At 47.4% G+C, this 20,033-nt stretch overlaps 1 protein-coding gene across 5 annotated transcripts in view; it reads left to right on the forward strand.

Annotated features, from left to right (window-relative positions):
• ABLIM3 (actin binding LIM protein family member 3) overlaps nucleotides 1-20,033 on the forward strand; it is a 179,141-nt gene that overhangs the window by 120,337 nt on the left and 38,771 nt on the right. For all 5 annotated transcript variants that reach the window (XM_060143938.1, XM_060143941.1, XM_060143937.1 and 2 more), the window contains 3 exons: nucleotides 5,004-5,091; nucleotides 16,719-16,777; nucleotides 18,998-19,069. In XM_060143938.1, the coding sequence (XP_059999921.1) occupies nucleotides 5,004-5,091; nucleotides 16,719-16,777; nucleotides 18,998-19,069 (219 nt within the window). The remainder of the gene's footprint in view (nucleotides 1-5,003; nucleotides 5,092-16,718; nucleotides 16,778-18,997; nucleotides 19,070-20,033) is intronic.

The raw sequence follows: 20,033 nt of genomic DNA on the forward strand, positions 1-20,033 counted from the left end.
AGAATGTGCATCAGAGCTCAGGGACAAAGCTCAGGCCTGGAGGGACCAGTCTCAAAAATGCTAGGATTTGAGTAATAGTCGGCACCATTGGAGTCATCAGGATTTCTGAGAGAGGAAGAGAAGTGGGCTCAAAGCAGCCTTGAGGAGTGGCTGCTTACAGGGGGCAGAAGGGGCTGAGAAGTTGTCAGAGCGTGAGGAGCAGCCGTCGGCATGTGGGGGGAGATTGGGAAGGGGTGATGAGAGGACAGAGCTCCGGAAAAGATGGGGAGTCAGTCAGGGTGTTGGGCAGATTCTACAGAGCAGGTAGGGATGTGCAGGCTGAGGAAAAGCTGTGAGGTGTGGGGCAAGGTTACCTTCAGGAGAACCATTTGTTGGGTCTGCAGGATTGTGGGCAGGGGGCATCCACATTGCGGTGGGGTAAAGGGTCAGTGGCACGGGAGATCATAAAAGCAGACTTTTCGTTCGAGAAGGAAGAGAGTTCGATTACACGCAGGGCCAGGGCGGTAGACGGGAATTTGTCCCAACATTTCCAAGCTGCTCTGAAATCGTGTCGGTGGCTGTCTTTTCCCCGGCATGTTACTGTCATTTAGCATAGTGAGAGCCTTCTCTTCTTGGGCAGCTCTTGTGACTGGGTTTCAATTGATTACATTTGTACGAGGCTCCGTTAGCATCTTGGGCGTGTTGATTTTTTTTTTTTTTCCTTAGAGCAGGAAGAGACTTTTAGCAATCAACTAGTTTACCCTCCTCGTTTTACATATAAGAAAAGTGAGCCCCAAGACATGCGGTGCTTTTCCCAGGTCACATGCAGAATTTCTAGTAAAGACAGAGCTGAAATCTGGGACTCCAGAGAGTGGAGTGGCTCCCGTATCCCACACAGATGCCAACAGCTCTCAGCTACCCAGGGCCTTTGAGGCAGTGTGATGTATGAAAATACACAGTTGGAGTGAAACAGACTTAGATTCCAGTTTTATCACTTCTAGCCATGAAACCTTAACCAAGTCACTTCCTCTCAGTCTTATTAGAGTCTTTATCTATCAATGGAGAATACTACTGTGATTAACTCCTAGTAGATATGTCAATGTGAAATCATAGAAAATATATATATTGGTCTCTGCCCCTGGTTCCTGGCACAGAGCTCCTAAAATCCTTCTAATTTCCTAAGTGATAAGAGCACTAGGGGCATATTTTGTTCTAACATTTGATCTTTGACCTCAGTTCCTACACACAGAGCTCCTAAATGGCTTGGAATTTTCTGAGGGATAGGAGCGTATTTTGTTCTAATGAGGTGACTCTTGGTGGGCTCCTGGATGGGGGCTGGTCACCAGAAAAATATCAAGCCATGATTAGAAGTTTAAACTTTCAGCCCCAATTCCCATCCTCCAGGAAGGGGAGAGGGCCTAGAAATTGAGTTAGTGATGGATCCTGCCTATGCAAGGAAGCCTCCGTAAATACCCCACAAGTACGGGATTCAGAGAGCTTCCAGGCTGGTGAACAGGTGGAGGTCCTGGGAGAGCGGTGCACAGTGAGAGGGCATTGATGCTCCGTTCCCCTGCCCACATTCCTTGTGCCTCTTCTGCCTGGATGCTCATCTCTATTCTTTATCATATCCTTTTGTAATAAACCAGTAAATGTTAACTGTTTCCCTGAGTTCTGTGAGCCATTCTAGAAAATTATTAAACCCAAGATGGGGGTCATGGGAACCCCGATTTATAGCCGGTCAGTAAGAAATACAGGTGACAACCTGGGACTTATGATTGGTATCTAAATTGGGGTTGGGGGCAGACAGTCTTGTGGGTCTGAGTCCTTAACCTGTGGGGTCTGATGTTCTCTCCGAGTAGAGTGTCAGAATAAATTAAACTATAGGACACCCAGCTGGTGTCATAGAGAATTGCTTGGTGTGGGAGAAAAAAAAAAAAAAACACCCACATAGCTGGTGTCAGAAGTGCTATGAGTATGGTAGTAGTCTGAGAGTAAGGGACCAACACAGGAGTGTGTTTTTCCTTTATAGCTAGTCAGGACTCTTTTGCTTGCAAGTACAGAGACTATACTCAGCTGGCTCAGAGCAAAAAGGAAATTTATCAGCTCCCATAATAAAAACCCAGGAGGAGTTCTTACTTCAGGCACAGCTGGATCCAGCACTCAAACAAATGCGTTTGGAACATCTTGCCCTCTTGGTGCCACTTTCTTCTGTGTTGGCTTTATTCTCAGGAAGCCTCTCCTATATGATGGGGAAATTGGACACCATTGCTCTAGGCTTACATCCTATCAGCCAGCATTTCCGATGGAAGGCGAGTTTTCTCTTTCCTAATAGCTCAGCAAGCGTCCTGGGACTGGCCCTCATTGGAGAATCTCAGGCCCATCTCCAAACCAGTAGCTGTGACCATAGAGCTGGAATAACCACAGGGATTGACATGGGGAATGGGTAGTCAATCCCACCAAGGAAAAGCTTGATGCTAGTTCTGGAGGAAGGAGGAAGGAGGAAGGATATTTGCCAGGCCAAAGCAACAGCTGCCCACCGCGAGGCCCAGTGCATTTCTGGGTACACAATAGGCACTTAATTAAATTCCATTTCCCCTTCCCATTCCCTCCCCAGGCCACCCCACAACCCCTGCCTCAGTGACAGACCTCAACGTGCTGAGCGCCAGTCACACTCCTTCCTTCCTGGTCTGTGTCCTCTCCAAGGAGAACCACAGCCCTGTGTCCCTGTGCTGCCTTGCCTAACCTTGCTTGTGGTTTTCAGACCTCTCCAATAGGGCCCCATTTTCCAGGTACTGATTCTTTGCCATTTTCTTCACTATGTTCTAGACTTTGGCTTGTTAACAGACAGAATGTCTCATCTTATCCCACTGACTTGGTTTTCCTTTTGCTGGTACCTGCTGCTCTGCAGCCTCCCTTCCCCACTCCCTCAGGTGGTTTTTAGTGCCATTCATGGCAGGATTGCTAGATGGGCACAAAGGCTCTTGCGGCTGGAGCGGGGTGCTGGGGCGTAACATTTAGGAAGATGCCAGCTTCAGTTTTGCCATCGTGCTGTTGCCATCCTAGAAACAGGTCTATAATTGAAATGATAAAGAGACACAAAGTAGGAAGAGACTACTATTTAAAACGATTATCCTTGTCATGGTATGGGAGAATCAGTCCCACGACATCTCAGCTTGGGAAAATTAGCAGGCTCCTTCCAAAGTTTGAACGCAGTCTGCTTTGGTGATGATAAGAACATTCTGTCATTGGTGGGAGCCATGCAAACAACCAAGACTGAAAAAAGGGGATTTTGGATTTTTTTTTCCTTTTTAAAAAATCTGCCCTTTCCACATTCTTGCTAAATTTTTAGAATAAATCAAGTCTCTCCAGAATAGATAAGTCCGTGCCCAACCAACCCTCCCCCACCCCAGAAGATTCAGGGAGAAGCCTTCAGCATTATACAGTTATACTTTTTGAATTGGAAGGAACCCATTAACATCAGACGAAGTGATGTCTGGGGGGCCGTTAACAACATCCCAGTATCCATCAATTTCCCCCAGGTTATATCCCCCCCAATAAAACCCTGCCGTAACGTGCAACATATACCTTCAAAATGAGCCCCACCTGCCAACCCAATCGCTGCACCAAGCCTCTCCCATATAGCAGTTCTAGAGCTGCCAGTGAAGGGCCCTCATGTGCCAGGTCCTCTTGGCTGGGACCGCAGTGTCAGAACTGTCGGCCTGGAAGTGAGCACTGGGCTGGTGACCGGCCCTCCAGGGAGCAGCTCCAACTTTGCTCCTGGCTTCCAGTGGGACCTTGAGTCACAGCCTTCTCCGAAGGTTGTTTCTTCCCCCAAGAGAGGAATTCTCAGCTGCACATCATTTCCATTTTTACTTGAAATAATGGGTAGGGAAGGAAAGTGGGAATAGGGAAGGGGGCTCACCAAAGTCAGACTGGGGTGAACTGGGGATGGGGTGGAGATTCCCAGGTACAGCAGTCATGGGACTTGCCTGAGGGTCAGAGACTCCCCAATAGGTCCTGGCTTTGTGGGTGCCCTTGTTTGTCCACTGAGCCCTAAAAGTGTGCCACTCTCACAATTTTTTCCATGCCTATGAGCCTCGTGTGCTCATTCTTACTTAATGCTATAACTTATCTTCAAGTTGGTTCCTTTACACACAAGAAAACTTATGTAATATAACAGGAAAACCAGGATCACTTGCCATATTGCCAGTGACTGAGAAAATATAGCCCTAGTGGAGGCTCCAAGCTTCACATCTGTTCTTATTCTTAAAAAGGTAGATTAGTGGGCTTCCCTGGTGGCGCAGTGGATGAGAGTCCGCCTGCTGATGCAGGGGACACGGGTTCATGCCCCGGTCTGGGAAGATCCCACATGCCATGGAGCAGCTGGGCCCGTGAGCCATGGCTACTGAGCCTGCACGTCCGGAACCTGTGCTCCGCAACGGGAGAGGCCACAACAGTGAGAGGCCCGCGTGCCGCAAAAAAAAAAAAAAAAAGGTAGATTATTAAGTTTTGGATAGATGTTAAAGACATACTATACCAAACTGGTACTTTCTCCTTGGAAAAAGTCAGAAGAATTGATAGAGGATTAAAAAGGGCATCTTTTTTTTCACGGATCCAATGTCATTAAACCGAAGGTCTCTGTGCCACTTAAAACCATGTCAGGTACCTCTGGTGGTAAGGGCTCATTCTTGGGGACATGCTGGGATGTCCTCAAAGTAAGGCTGTTTTCTCATCTGGAAATAAGGAGGTAGGACCAGTGGCCTTCAAATGGCCCTTTCACTGCTGGAATAGAAGTACAGGTGTCCAGGGAAGTCCCCTGAATGCCATCAGATACGCATGGTATGGAATCACCAAGCTTCTGGTGAACTTTTAGACTGCTCTGGACTCCCCTGCATAGACTGCCAACCAGCTTCAGGGCCATGAAGATGCCGTCGACACTAATGAGTTAGGAAATGTTCAAACCCAACCTGCCCCACTGGATGGCAGCCCCAGCTCTGACCTCTTTTATCTTTTTATTTCCATAGGCAGGAGGGAAGCACTACCACCCAACCTGTGCCAGATGTGTACGCTGCCACCAGATGTTCACCGAAGGAGAGGAGATGTACCTCACAGGTGAGCAAACCTGACCCTCTGCAAGGCATTCCTATTCCGTCATGAGTAGAAAGGAGATACGGTCTCCTTCCATCTCAGTGTTGTCTGTGCTTTTGGCTTGTCCTCAAAATTGTGATTCATCTGCCCCTCTCTGGGTGGTTCGGGAAAGTTGCCGGTGTGGCTAATGTGAAGTGACGTGTAATCTGCCTTCTGTCCCTGTGTGCCTCCACCGGCTGCTCGGCTGGCCTGCTTCCCTGGCAGTTCTCTGAGCAGACTGCCCTGGCTCTGCCAGTGGGTGGGAGGTTGAGCTGCTTGGGGCCAAGGGGTCAGAGAACAGGAGGATGTCTGAGTTACAGAGTGTCTGCACCATCACAGCCCCCATACCCCCACCTCCCTCTCCCATCCCTTCCCCCCCCATCTCAGAGCATCCCACCGGGCTGCTGCTTAGTCTTCCCACAGACTCTCAGGATGCACCAAAAGGAATGGGGGGGAACCAAGAGTCTCCAAGAAGCAAATCAGAGCTGCTTTCCCTCTGCCGCTTCCCGGGGTCCAGCCCTCTGACCCCAGGATCCTCGCACCAGTCTCCTAATTAGTCCCCAGGTGCTGCTCAGTCCTCCATCCTCTGCCCAGTCCATCATTCCCAGGCATTACAGTGTTCTCGGCAGAGCCCTTTCGAGAGGCCTCCAGGGCCCATCCCTGCTCACCCGTGAGATACACACACTCCAGCCTAGGAGTTAAGACCCTCTCACTGAGGGCTCCAACTGCCTTGAACAAACTCAACACTTCAGCTGCCCAAGCCAACTTCCAATCATTCCTTCGTCCATTCAAATACTCTTTCTCGAGCCCCCACCAGGTGCAGGCTCTGCACCAGGGTCCACAGTGAATTCCAACCTCAACCCTACCTCCATTGCCCTGTAGTCCAGGGGGGAGGTGGACCATGGTCCGTAGTCACACAAATACCTGTCAACTGTGAGAAGCTGTACGAAGGGGAGGAGTGTGGGACTGTGAGAGCACATGACGGGGTGGGGAGGGCAGCAGGGAAGGTTCCCTGACAGTGGGCCGGGAGCTGGGGTTCAAAGGACGAGTGGGTGTTAACTGGGCAAAGAGGGGAGGGATGGGATTCGCCAACCTGAGGGCACTGAATCTGCCAGCCTCTGGGGGGGCGGTGAGGAAATGGCAAGTGTGGGAGACCGAGAGGAGCCAGTGTGTCCGGGGTGCAGCCAGAAGGTGAGAGATGAGGTGGGAGGTGGGCAGGGCTGGCCAGGCTGGACCTTGTGGCAGGGACGGTGTTCAGCCCCTCGGATGATCTCATGGTCCTGGTGCCTCCGAGTAGATGCTCTTCACCTGCGTCCTGAACACTGTGTCCTGTGTGCCTTACTTTGGAGCGCCTACCATTGTAGGCTCAGTTTAGGCACTGCCCACTTCAGAAACTCCCCAAATGGCCCCAGCCCCACCCACAACTCGCTAGTCCCTCCTCCTGGAACCCCCTCAGCCCTTTGTTTGCACCTGGTCCCCTCCAGCTTGCATTGAGCCGTTGGCCATCTCCCTGAGAACCTTGCTTCTGACGTTGGCCCCTCAGCCCTGGCATTGACCCACATGCGCTCACTCTACAGGTGACCGCTGTTGGCTGAATTGCTGTACTAGCCATCCGCAGCTGTTTGAATAGCCATCTTGGGGAGGGCATTTCTTGGGGAGAAACCTTCCTCCCAGTTTCCCCACAAGGCAGATGGAAGGTCAGGGGGGCCATTACAAGGAGCATATGTTCCTATCAAGCTTGTCCTAGCCACACATGTCCATGTCAGGAGTTCCCTCAACATGTAATGAATCCCCTTTGCCTAGAGCCAGTTTCTCAACCTCAGCACTGTTGACATATGGGGCCAGATAATCTTTCCGTGTGGAGACGTCCCTGTGTACTACAGGGTGTTTGGTAGCATCCCTGGCCTCTGCCCACTAGATGCCGATAACGTACCCCTTCTCATTGCGACAACCAAAAATATCTCAGACGTTGCCACATGTCTGTCCCCCAGGAGGCATAATCAACCTGGGTTGAGAACCACCAGCCTAGAGCTATTCAGCAGAATCTCATGCCACCTCCTAGGAGGGTTAGAGCAGGGTTCCTGTGTTGGACTGAGCGAGATGACCATTTCTAAGATGCTGTGAGACTCTACAGCGACTTACTTGTATGTACAGTCATGCAGCTGTTAGAGGTGAATCGATCCCAGGAGTCACTCTAGGCTGTAAAGTAACAACCCTCATTGTATAGATGGGGAAAGTGAGCCCCAGAGACACGAAGAGATTTGCATGAGAGCCCAAGGGTACAGGGGGCAAAGGGGGACATGGCCTTATGACTCCCACTCCAGGGCTCTCCCCATCTTGCCTCCTGAGACCCGAGCCCTGCCCGCTACTCTGCTCTCTGAAAGACTAGGCCTCCCCCTTTCCATGAGCACTGATCCCTCAGTGCCTGGGTCCCTGAGTGGTTCCTGCTGCAGGACCCTATGTTATATGCTGGGAAGCCCACATGAGTCTCAGCAAACTGCGTGGTATCTTCATGGACCCTGAGAATCTGGACTTTGCGCTTGGTCTGAAAGTTTGTTGCATGAATTCCTCTCCCCCTTCTTTGATGAAGATATTTCCTAGTGTTGAAACTGCTCTCATGTTCATATCACGAGAAATCAAGGTCTTGCCCTTACTGCCTGAATTACCAATCCTAATCGCCCATTTAGTGCTTGGAATCCTGGCTCCACTGTTTAGTAAGTTTTTGACCTTGAGTAAATCTCTTAACTCTCTAAACCCCTATTGCCTAGGCCATAAAATGGGCTAGTAACAGTCCCTATAATATAGCAATATAGTAAGTTCCTGACACACAGAAAGCTTTTAGTTCCTTCATATAGCAGATACCTGTTGAGCACCGCCTGTGTGCCCAGTGCTGTCCTAACAACCAGAGACGTAGCCGTGAGCAAGTCCCACAAGTTTCCTGCTCTCCTGGGGCTCACATCCTCATGTATCAGTATCTTCTAAGCCCTGCTTTGGACCAGAACTTCACAGAATGCTGAAAGAGTTAAGTGATGGAGTAGCTTTGTCATCATGAGAGAGAACGCACAATCAAACCTTCAGCAGAAATGCCTCCAGGACGTGGAGACATTCTTGGTGATAAAGAAGGGCCTGTCACCCCCTCCTTAATTATCCCCATCCCTACCCCCCACCCCAACCCGGGCTTCTGGGAGAGTGGGAGTAATTGTAGGGCATTCAAGGACCTGCCTCGAGGGATGCTGAGTGATCCTGGAATGAGGGGGTCCAGGCCATCCGCTGCTAGAGTCATGCTGACTCGGGCTGTGGGCTTCTCAGGAGTGGCAGCCACCAGGGGTTTCTGCTATCACTGAGAGCTGGCCTTGTGTTTGCCTTGGACACCCTCTCCAGGCAGGGGTACCAAGACTCAAAATTATATTCCCCAGAAATGGCAAGAAAACTGTCCTTCCAGGCAGCATAGGAGTGGTGAGAACCAGCCAGGAGGACACCTGGGTCCAAGCACCAGCACTTCTGCTAATGGGCTGTGACCTTGAGAAGTAACTTCTTTCTCTGAGGTCTCTTCCTTCACCTGTAAAATGAGGATAATTACACCGTCTTTCATTCATCCACTCAAACTGAGGGCATGTTTGTGCCAGGCGCCCAGAAATGAACGAGGCAGGGGTGCTTGCTTCTGTGGTGGAGTTTACTCTCAGTAGCGGGAGACCGACTTTAATCAAACAGAAGTGCAAACACGCAGTGACAAGCTGCGATGAACGCTGTGAAGGGGAGGTTTGGGAGTAACTGGAGTATGTTATAAGGCTCCTCATCTAGTCTGGGAGGCCCGGAGGGGCTTTGCCGAGGAAGGGAAATTGCAAGCCAAGACCTTGACATTGAGTAGGAGGTGGGAGCGTGACGGGGGGAGGGAAGAGTGTGGCAGCAGAGAGAACAGCAGGTGCGAAGGCCCACAGGGCAGGAAGCATTAACGCGGTGGAGAAACCGAGGCAGGCCCACATACCCGCTGCGCAGAGAGCAAGCGTTCTCCACAAGGACCTCAAGAATATTAGAGGGGAGGACGAATGTGAAGATGCCAAGTGCCCCACAAAGCGACATGCACACAAGAGAGTGGGTTAGGAAGCCTGCAAATCTTACAAACCCTGTCTTGTCATTCCCGTGGCCGGACATACTATGTAACTGGCAACCAGCCTCAGGAGGTTCTTTTGGTCAGTTTGTTTGTGTTTTAATTGCTATGTAATGGCTTTCTGATGGACTCTAATTGGGAGAAGTCTGACATCTGTCTGGATAAGAATTTCCGGGGCGCCAGGAGACAGGAGCAAGTTTTCTTTTATTTGTTTCAAGTTCTGTTGTGCAGTCTTTTAACTGTTTTTGTAAAGTTGCCAGATTTCTAATCTGTTTATTGTCCAAACCCTTCATTTGGGCTTCACCAGGAAATTAGGTCACTGATTTTATGCAGCAAAATATTAACCAAAATGCTGCAGGTTAAGGGCAAAACTTATACAAATATCACCAAGGTTACAGTTGCTGGATCTTTGGGAGTTTTTCTAAACCCAAAATGTGGTTTGTGAGATAGATTTTGCTCTTGTTCTAAATGTGCCTGTACCCGGGAAAAAGGAAAGGTAGGCTTTTTTCTCTCCTTCTGTCTACACTAAATGCACTCCTATTCTGCAGACCTGAGACAGAGACTAACACTGGAAACATAGGATTTAAGCTGTATGTTTTCGAATAAGTCTCTGCTCTCATTTGTATATTTAATTAAAACCTACCAGGCAGGAAATTATTTATGAGATCCTAGGACAAATCTTGCTGCTAAGGAAAAGTATTATAACAAATTGTAGGTCCTAATAATACTAATAATAAATGCCACCAACTGATATATGCTGAGCATTTACTTTGTGCCAAGCACTTTACTTTTTTTTTTTTTTTTTTTTTTTTTGTAGTTGGTCAGGCCTGAAAAATTACACATAGTTTTTTGTTTTTTTTTTTTTTAAATGTCATTAACTTTTTTTTTTTTTTAAGATGTTGGAGGTAGGCGTTTATTTATTTATTTATTTTTGCTGTGTTGGGTCTTCGTTTCTGTGCGAGGGCTTTCTCTAGTTGTGGCAAGTGGGGGCCACTCTTCATCGCAGTGTGTGCAGGCCTCTCACTATCGCGGCCTCTCCCGTTGCGGAGCACAGGCTCCAGACACGCAGGCTCAGTAGTTGTGGCTCACGGGCCCAGTTGCTCCGCGGCATGTGGGATGCTCCCAGACCAGGGCACGAACCTGTGTCCCCTGCATTAGCAGGCAGATTCCCAACCACTGCGCCACCAGGGAAGCCCAAGCACTTTACTTTTAAATGCAGTATCTCAGTTTATCCTCACAACCCTGTGAACTAAAAGCCATTCATAGACAGGTTATATCCCTGAGCCAAGGTTAGCTGGCCTGTCTTGCTTGGTTTGTTAAAGGCAATTTTTTCCATTTATTATCAGGATTCTTAGCCTGTGGTTCATAATTGCCCTTCTGAATTTGATGAATCCCCCTGGCATTGCTTGCCAGATTTTGCATATGGTGTGTTTCTCTAAGGATAGGGTCTGTAGCTTTTATCAACTTTTCAGAGCTGTCCATGGCCCAAAATAAAGTGAAAAGCTTTAGTTCTGGGTTAATGCAAATCCAAAACAGAGCCCTGAAAGCTTCTTTGATAATTACACCAAAGCCTTCTCTTGTATAACTGACTCTATTTCAGACCATATATTTTTTTTCTTCAGTTTAGATGATATAAGGTCCTGGTACCAGGAGGTGTGTCTTTCTGGCTCAGCTGGAGAAGCCATTGGTATTTAGCTGAGGCCTCATTTCCCTCTGACAAGTACCTCATAAGAGGTGCCCTGAGCTGACAGATGTTCAAGAGAGGTGCCGCCCATCATTATGGACTGTGGACACCAGCCCTCAGTCATCATCTCCACATCTCGTCAAACCACACTTTAAAAGGCACTAACGTAATATTGGTGCTATAATTTAGTAGCTTAACATTGTTATTTTAAATTGGATCTCTTTACTGACAGCTTAGGTTGTAGGAGTTATGCTTAAAAACTTTAAATCTTCTGTTTCCCCAATCCTGCTACATAATTTTAGACTCTTCAAATGTAGCCTGTTAACTGAACTAAATTGACATTTCCTCAAGTCTGAGTCTTCGAAGCATATTTCATTTTAAACAGAGTGCATTTTAATTTTTGATGAGCTGCAAATTTGTTTTAGATTTTTAGGGTTACCAAACATCTTGAATCATACAGAAAATATTACAGTATAGTAGCTTAAGGTTTGTATGTAGATAGTCTGTTTCCAACTTGCTCCTCACACCACAAACTCAAGACAGCGTGGCGATTTTCTCACCGGTTACATGTCACATCTACTTCACCAGCCAGTTTGTCCATGTTGGTCAGAATTAGGTCCAGAGTAGCAGTTTCCCTGGTTGCTTCCTCTTTTCTGGGAAACAAAATTGCCTGCCGGGCAAGTCAGGAACTTGTCAGATGCTTGGGTGTTAGTTCAATGAGATGTTTTATTGGTCTGGACTTCTTAGGTGGCAGGAACTCAGCTCCAGCAGCATTGGGTAAAAGGGGACTGATGAGCTCACAGAACTTAGGAGAGTCCAGGAGCAGCACAGCCGGGTTGAGGGGCCCACGGGGGCAGCAAGTGGGTCTTCTCCCTGCTCCTTTTTGTGCGTGGCCTCATGCTCTCCTGATCCAGACTGACTGCCTCCCTGTCAGGGGAAGGAGGGCACGGCCAGCTCCTGGGCACCGTGGGCACAGTGAAGCCCCAGAGACTCCAAGGAGCCTGACTTTGGCTGCATGCCCACACCCAGGCCAGGGCAGGGAGACAGCGATGGGCGAGCAAGCAAAACATCTAAGCTCCCTGAACCCCCGTTTCCCTCTCTGAAAACGGTGATAACCATGGCCTATGTCAGCAGGCTCAGTGAGGACTGAATGAGCAAATGCATGGGAAAGGCTTAGCATAGAGCCTGGCGCCACCAGCTCCACCAGTGCAAGCTCATGATAAACACCCAGTCGTGTAGAAATGGCCATTCCCCCTGAGCCATGACTAATAAATGCTGGTTACTGTCAATATTACCATCATTATTGATAACACTTAGCACAGGGCTCAGCATATGTTATTGATCATTATTATTTTTTACTCAATTACCATGGTTATAAAGTACATAGCATAAGGCCTGGCACAGACACTCTCTAAATATTAGTTATAATAATAACAATAAGAATAATAAGAATACTCAGTGCCTGACACAGATGAAGCACTCAATACATTTGAATTATGGTCCTAACTGTTATTAGTAGTATCCTGTGAATTACTGGGCATCTCGGGACTGCCATTCTCTTTTGCTTGTCCTGCCTGATATCCTCATGGTAACCAGCATCACAGTAGCCAAGCACTTTTCTCCCTTAAGCTCTTTATTAAGCTTCAAGCCCACTTGATCATGTCAGGTCCAGGCAAACCGGTCTTTTCCACTTCTCCCGTGGTGCCTCATCCCTGGGCACCAGCCCAACCTTCCAGGAGGGTGCGCCGGCAGCTAAGCCCAGCTTCTGCTCAGTGACTCCACCTGCCCAGCCAGCCCTCTGTGCTGGGAGTAGGAGAGTAAACACCACCCACCACCTTCAAGTCTCTCCATTACTCCTTTCCCCTCACCCAAACTAGATCTTGGCAAACGGGGGGTTTGGGTAGGGGACAGGAGATAATAACAACAACAACTACGCTTACATAGCGCCTGCTCTTGGCAGACACTGTTCTCAGTGCTCTATGTACATTAACTCATGAATCCGCACAACAAATGTACAAGGCAGGTACTGTAATCATCCCATCTTCTAGATGGGAAAACTGAAGCACAGAGAGGTAACTGACTTGCTCTAGACGATGCCGCTAGTAAACGATGTAACCAGGATTGGAACGTCTTAAGAATATTACACTAAATAATACATACATTGCCTCATATATGGTGAAGATTTCCCAGTGGCCAAGATTATAGCAATGATATTGTTGTTATTACGTGTCAAATTCAACAAAAGGGCTCACTCTTTTCCTCCTGCTGAGATTGGAACACTTAGTAGCAAGTGAAGAGAAGAGTGCCCCATGGTTCACAGAAGTGGTCCCCCTAATGATGGGGGTGGGGAGGAATTTTTTTAATTGAGGTAATATTCACATAAAATCAACCATTTCAGAGTGAACACTTCAGGAGCTTTTAGTACATTCACAATGCTCTGCAACCACCACCTCTATCTAGTTCTGAAATATTTTTATCACCCCAAAAGGAAACCCATAGCCATTAAGCAGTTGTTCCCCATTCCCCTCCCCTGAGCCCCTGGCAGCCACGAATCTGCTTTCTGTGTCAAGACAGAATATTTTGGGTATTTCATAAAGATGTGGCCTTTCGTGTCTATCTTCTTTGACTTAGCGTAATGTTTTCCAGATGCATCCACATTGTACCATGTGTCAGTGTTTCCTTCCTTTTTACAACTGAATAATATTCCATTATACGGATACACCACGCTTGTTTATTCGAGTGTGGATTTTAAAGGAGCCTTTCCAAGGTCCTAGCAAGGCTGTGTCAGAAAGATAGTGCTTCTACCATAAAGGCAGAACTCGGAAACCTCACCCTGTTATGATCAAGAGAAATCCAAAGAAACCTAACCACCTGGCTGGGATCAGAAGCTGAAAACTCAATGCCTACTTAAACGAGCGAGAAGGGCCAGGAGGCAGACAGCAGGGTCTGAAAGCATTCATCTTCAAAAATACTTCAAAACAAAACAAAACAAAACAAAAAGCACTGCGTTGGCCAAACAGAACCTTCGGGTGGGCCGGTTTCAGTCCCTGCTGTGTCTGTAAGCCTGGCTGGGCTTCTGGAAGACGGTGGTACCAGCTCCAGCTTTGGTATTGTAATCTCCACTAATGTGAGAAAAAAAAGAAAATGGTGTTAGCAAATTGAATTTACAGGCCTGGCAGAGAGGTGGGTGGGTTCCCAAACCTTAAATAATCCACAGTGTTACAGGTATGGTGTGTGCTGTAACCAGTCCAAGAGAGAAGGCTGAATGCTGACTCCGCTAAGGATTAAAAACAGCCTTAAGGCCTGGCTGAGGGACAGTTTTGGAGATCTAGGTTTCTATCTCTGAGTCAGCTGATACAGAAATAGCTAATCCTTCACTTCCATCACATTTACAGGAGGTCTTAACTGCAGAATCTGGAATTGTGGGTGATAGTCTCAGAGGATGAGCGTGTAACTCGTGGAATCAGGAGTCTAACAAGCAAAAAGTGCACCCAATACTTTGTACTTCCCACTCCCCTGCCCTTAATCCTTGTTCTACTTTATAAGACATGATGAGCAAGTTAATCTCTCTTCCCACAGAGAGGCATTAAAATATTCAAAAACCCTTTTCCCCATTCTGTTATGTCTTCTCTTCTCCATGGAGAAGACCCTGCCTTAAGGCCTAATTTTGAGTCGCCTCTCCATCCTGATTACCGTTGTCCTGTGGGTGCGTATCAGTCTGTCTCTTTTTCTAAAATACGAAGATGGGATCCAACCAGTCACTCATTCATTTCTGAATCAGGTAGTCTTTTAGGATGAGAGCTATTGACTGGTGACATATGCAGACCCTAATCTTACAGGGGTCTTCATGAACAAATCATCTTTTCTTACCTTCATTTATCTAAGTTTATTGCTAACCTCCAACAAATCCTTTCCCTCTTTAATTTAAATGATCTACTGCCAAAACCCAAACTTCTGCTTTTTTAAAATTTCTAATTATAGTTTCTTTCTCCCTTTTGATCCCTCCCCCACCCATCCACCCCCCACACACACTTCTTATAAAAACCTGCTTTCCTGTATGCAGAATGCTGAAGCCATCTGTGGTTCAGCCTTATTTCAGAACAGATACGTCAATGGCACGGAGAGACCATCTAGTCTGATGCCCTCGCTTTACACACCATTTCCCCCTCTGAGAACCTCTGTCTGACCTTTTACCTTCCCTGTGCCTCTGCCTCTTTCACTTAATCTCACAACCTTCTGAGGCATCTGTGTCCACCTCATCCATTTCCTACAGTGGCCTGTAACGTGCTTCCTGCCAAAGCCACTGCAATAAACAACTTCTGGTGGATTCAGCAGCAACTCGGAGAGGACCAGAAATGCTCTCCCTAATAATTCCCGAAGCTAGGATCCCAACCCCACCACTTGGTAGTGGACACACCCTAAGATTGCCGAATCAAGCTGCAGACCCAGAGTCCCTCTACTGGGCTTTGAGAGCCACTGCACTTTACATTCGAAGGAAGTAATCTCATGCAGAACCCATTAGGAACACCCAAGAACATCAGCGAAGAAGAATCAGAGAGCCCCATCCCACAAGTGACAAAACTGGCCCTAGAATTAGGATTTTTAAGATATAATCTCCAAGACCATCCAAAGCCCACCTCGTTGTTATTCAGATGAAGCAAGTGGGACGGAGCAGAGCCCCAGCAGGGCTCCTTACTTTGGGCCCCTCCTCTCACCACCATGTTTTTAGGCCTCATTGTTCAACCTTACACCGCCCCCCTGTCACTTAGCCAGTATCCAGTCCTAGGGGTTCCAGGCAACAAACCATAATGGAAAAGATATTCTAAAAACGAAGTCAGACAGATGCCATCTGGGTGCTCAGGAATCTAGCCATTTGCTGGCTCCTTTCCTTTCAGGGTTGATTACAAGAGCAGTGGCACCAGAGGGATAATATGTTCCTATTTTTCCCTCTAATCCGGGACACCTGTCCTTTCTTTGGGGAATGTGTAATATTTGGGGCTTCTTCTCAGCACATGACCAGCCACCTGTTGCTCATGCCTTTCCAAATTGGCCTCTCCGATTTGGGGCTGGCCAACTGGACCCCCATCCACAAGAGAATGTGGGCAGCCGACTATGCTAAGTTTGAAGAGTCTGGAGTCTCTTAGAAATTAGGAGGTCAGGATAGTGCTCTCAAGCAGAATATATACATCATGACACCCCCTCCCCTTAAATGTGATAGCTCTGGTAGACTGTCATTAAGTCTTTGAAGAGAAAGGAAGACTGGAGTTCACCGCAGTCTGTCACTTTATTTCACCTCCACTGCCATTCATTCATTCAACAAATATTTATTGACCACCTGCTCCGTGTCACTCACTGCCGATCGTCCGCTCATGTAATCACCCCACAAACATGTACGGGGCCTCTGCTGAGACCAAAGCCCCATGCTGGATGCCATGGGAGACCCAGCAATGAAGAAAGCTCAGCTCCCACCCAGAAGGAGCTCTTAATTTAGTGGGAGTGATACATCCACAAGCTACTATGTTTTAAGACCATATTGCTGGGACAAAGAACGATGGATCATAGAGGAGAGAGAAGTCACTCCCAGCTGGCAGGTAAGAAGGGTCACAGGATGTCATGTGAGAGGTGGACCTCGAGGAAGGGCAGGGTTTGGACAGGCAGAGTGCATGGGTGGTTGAATCGATGTGGCGGCAGAGATCTGAAAACCAGGGGGTCCTCCTGGCTGCTGTGCAGGGGAGTAAACGGAGGTGGAGGATGGGGAGAGATCCCCAATTCTAGTAGGTGTGAAAGGTCTGAGGCTTTGTTATTTTCCTGGCCCCTTAGGCTCTGAGGTTTGGCACCCCATCTGCAAACAGGCAGCCCGGGCAGAGAAGAAGTTAAAGGTAAGCAAGCTGGTGGTGATACCAAACCAGCTACTTCTAGCCACAGGCTGGGGGCACTGTGCTTTCCTAGAGAGTCACTCCTTAGTGTGTACACTTTCAAATGTGTGCCTGTATCCTTGGATTTCCTTAATAGTAACATCCACCTCAATGGGGTTTTCGAAGGGATTAAGACGTTGGATGTGAGAGCACTTTGAAAACGGTAAAGCACTGTATGAATGTGAGTTTTTAGTGTTTCTGGGGTGAGGCTATACCCTTCCCATTACTTACCAAGATGGTGACCTCTCTGAGGCACATAGGCCATGGCTTTTCCCCAGCCGAAGGTCATTAATAACAGTGGTTAAAATTGTCACAGAAATGGACAGTTTGCAAGGCATCTTCACAGCCACCGTCTGATTTGATTTAACACCATTGGGCAGGTGGGTTAGGAATTGTGTCTTTGCTTTGCTTGTGAGAAAACCAAGGCCTTAAAGAGGGCGGTGACTTGCCCACAGTAATGCAACCAGGCAGAAGCACAGCCAGCGTCCCCAGGCACACGCTAGAGCAGCTGAGGACCTGTGTCCGTCTGAATGACTGTGCTCTGACAAGTACTAGGAAGTCCTGTGAATCTGGGTTCTTGATCCAAGGACTGCAAGAGGGGTGGGGCACAGCTCCTGAGTCCTTGATGGAATGGAGGGGAGACCTGGGTTGTGTGCTGGGGTGTCTCTACACTCTGGACCCCAGATATCAACTTGGCCCTTGGGATGCTATTAAAGTTACCTGCTAGAATCTCAACTAAGAACACATGTGTACAATTTCTGACCAGCTGGTTAAACATTATCCCCTTTGCCATCTCATCTGTTTCATTTGTGAAAGAGCTGGTCTATTGATGCATATTTTTTTTGAGCTGTGAGTTTTTTCCCCTGTTTCTTCCAAGGCCTCTCCCTTTTAAGGTCTAAGAAAACCTTATTGTCCTTTTCTTCCACAGTTTCCTTCTCTTTGTTGGCATTTCTCAAATTTCAGTTATCCCTCTACAACCCCGATGCTTTTTGCTGTATCTGTGTATCACCCGTATTACTATATGCTTCATTTTTTTCTTTACATCAACTCACTACTTTTTACTTCATCAAACTTATTTTAAAATAAAACTTTATATCACCCAGTGGAAAACCAGTATTATTTTTTATAAATAGAAGGTTAACCCTAAAATAAATTCATTGAAAATGAAATATTTCATAACAGTAACTCTTAGAAATTCTAGCTAAATCATGTTACCTGAACTCTCTTTATTTTAAAAAAAAGGAGGGGTGGGTGAGGTGTGGAAGGTGGAATTAGCAATTGTTATTGAAACGTATTAGGACCAAATTAAGACTTCCTCCTTGATCTAACCAAGGGGACTGAGTAGAATTTTACATTTTATTCTCTCGCTCTGTGACCAGTAGTATCAAATTTTCTGCCAAAATTCATCTCCCCAGAGCCACACTAGCTCACAGTCTACAGTTTAGGAAACAGTGCTATATAGTCCAACTTAGAATGCTTTAAGTTGCAGGATGAGAGGTCTGGGAGGGAATGTAGCAGTCCTTGAGACCAGCCCCTGCATTTCACAGATCAGGAATTCAGGATCCCTAAAATCGCATAGTTTACCGGCGGTCCTTGATTTCCAATCTGGTTACTTTTTAACCACATCGTGCTCTTAGATGCAGCAAGATAAACTTCGTGCTGTTCTGTTAAAGGAGCCATGAGTCCATCATTGCCATTGTCCAGAGAAAGATTTTTTAAGTTTCTCACTTAGGTTGATGTCATTTTGCAATGGATACACTATAAAAAGAATCAGTATGTTGTGCAATTACATGACGTTTAACCTACCTTTATGTTTTGTATAAACAAACTGCTAAGGAATGATGCTAACCAGTTTTATTCCTTTAAAGTAAATACATTATTGACTGGGATAAGCCAGAATGAAGAGTTTTATGAGTAGCTTCCTATCTAAAAGGCCAATTAAAAATATGTTAAAAAAAAAGTCCTGTTCAACAGCATAAAGTCCTGTGCATTTCCAATTTCATTCACAATCAGACATTGATTAAAAAGGCAGAAAATAAAGAGACAGTACAGAAACAGCCAGAGAGTGCTTTCAGCAGTATTGCTAATGTTCCCCGAAGAACTGCGTTCTTATAGCCGCATCTCCCCCCTCCCCACAAGGTTGGACATGCCGTCTCTCACCCTCTGTCTTCATCTCTCCCACAGCATAGGCGGACGTCTGAAACTTCCATCTCACCCCCTGGATCCAGCATCGGGTCACCCAACCGAGTCATCTGCGTATGTATCCCTTTTCAGCCACCGAACAGCCTTGCTCATCCCCAGGCCTGTTAATTAAAGAGTCTCTAAGGACAGCCAAAGACAGCAGTCAGGTTTCCATCCAGCCAGTGTCTAGTGTGTGCCTGTCATGTGCTAGACTCCGTGCTAGGTCCTGAGGATGCAGTCGGGGACAGGGAGGACACGGACCCTCACGGAACCCACAGCCTTGTAAATAGTTACGGGGATAACATCAAGTTCAGGAGAAGCTCTGAAACCAATAGTGATGTGCCTCTTCCCCCTGAGTCCTTGAGGCCAGGGCAAAGTGAAACTTGGGTCAGAGTGGTGTTTGGAGTGGGTCTTGGGGGGGATGTTGATGTGGAGATAGTGGCGTGTGATAAAGAGGCAGACAGGAGGAAGAAGCCATATGAATGTGGAAACATGACTATAAAGGGTTTGCAAACATAAAGAAGAGCTTTCTAGTCGTGTGAGAAGTCCAGGGATGGAGCAAACTACGCGCATGTGTCTGAGTTCCCAGCCCCAGAGGCATTGAAACACAGAGACACTCCTCGTTTGCAGGGATGTGGCAGAACGGACAAGAGTTGAGTCAGATGACCTCACAGGTCCCTTGGATATGTAATTTATTCATTCATTCATTAAGCAAATGCATCCTTGAATGTCTCCTCTGGGCTAAGTGCTGGGCTCTGGCGAGCTGCACCTGCCTGTCCTCACGACATTGACCCCATAAGTCCATGGATAATCAGATGCCATTCTAATAAGTGCCAGGGAGAAAAAGTGCAGGGTGCTCTGATGATGCTGCAGATGGACAGAGGGACCTGACAGTCTAGGACCAGTTGGGAGAAGAGTCCTGAGGAAGAAACAGTTAAGCCCACGCCCGAGAGATAAACAGAAGTTAGGTAACGGAGGTGAGGAACGCAGAGCCGGAGAGGACAGCAGTGAGCAGGGGAGGGGCCTGGCAGTCAGCAAA

This window comes from Lagenorhynchus albirostris, chromosome 3, assembly GCF_949774975.1.
Source record: "Lagenorhynchus albirostris chromosome 3, mLagAlb1.1, whole genome shotgun sequence".
Classification (NCBI taxonomy): domain Eukaryota; kingdom Metazoa; phylum Chordata; class Mammalia; order Artiodactyla; family Delphinidae; genus Lagenorhynchus; species Lagenorhynchus albirostris.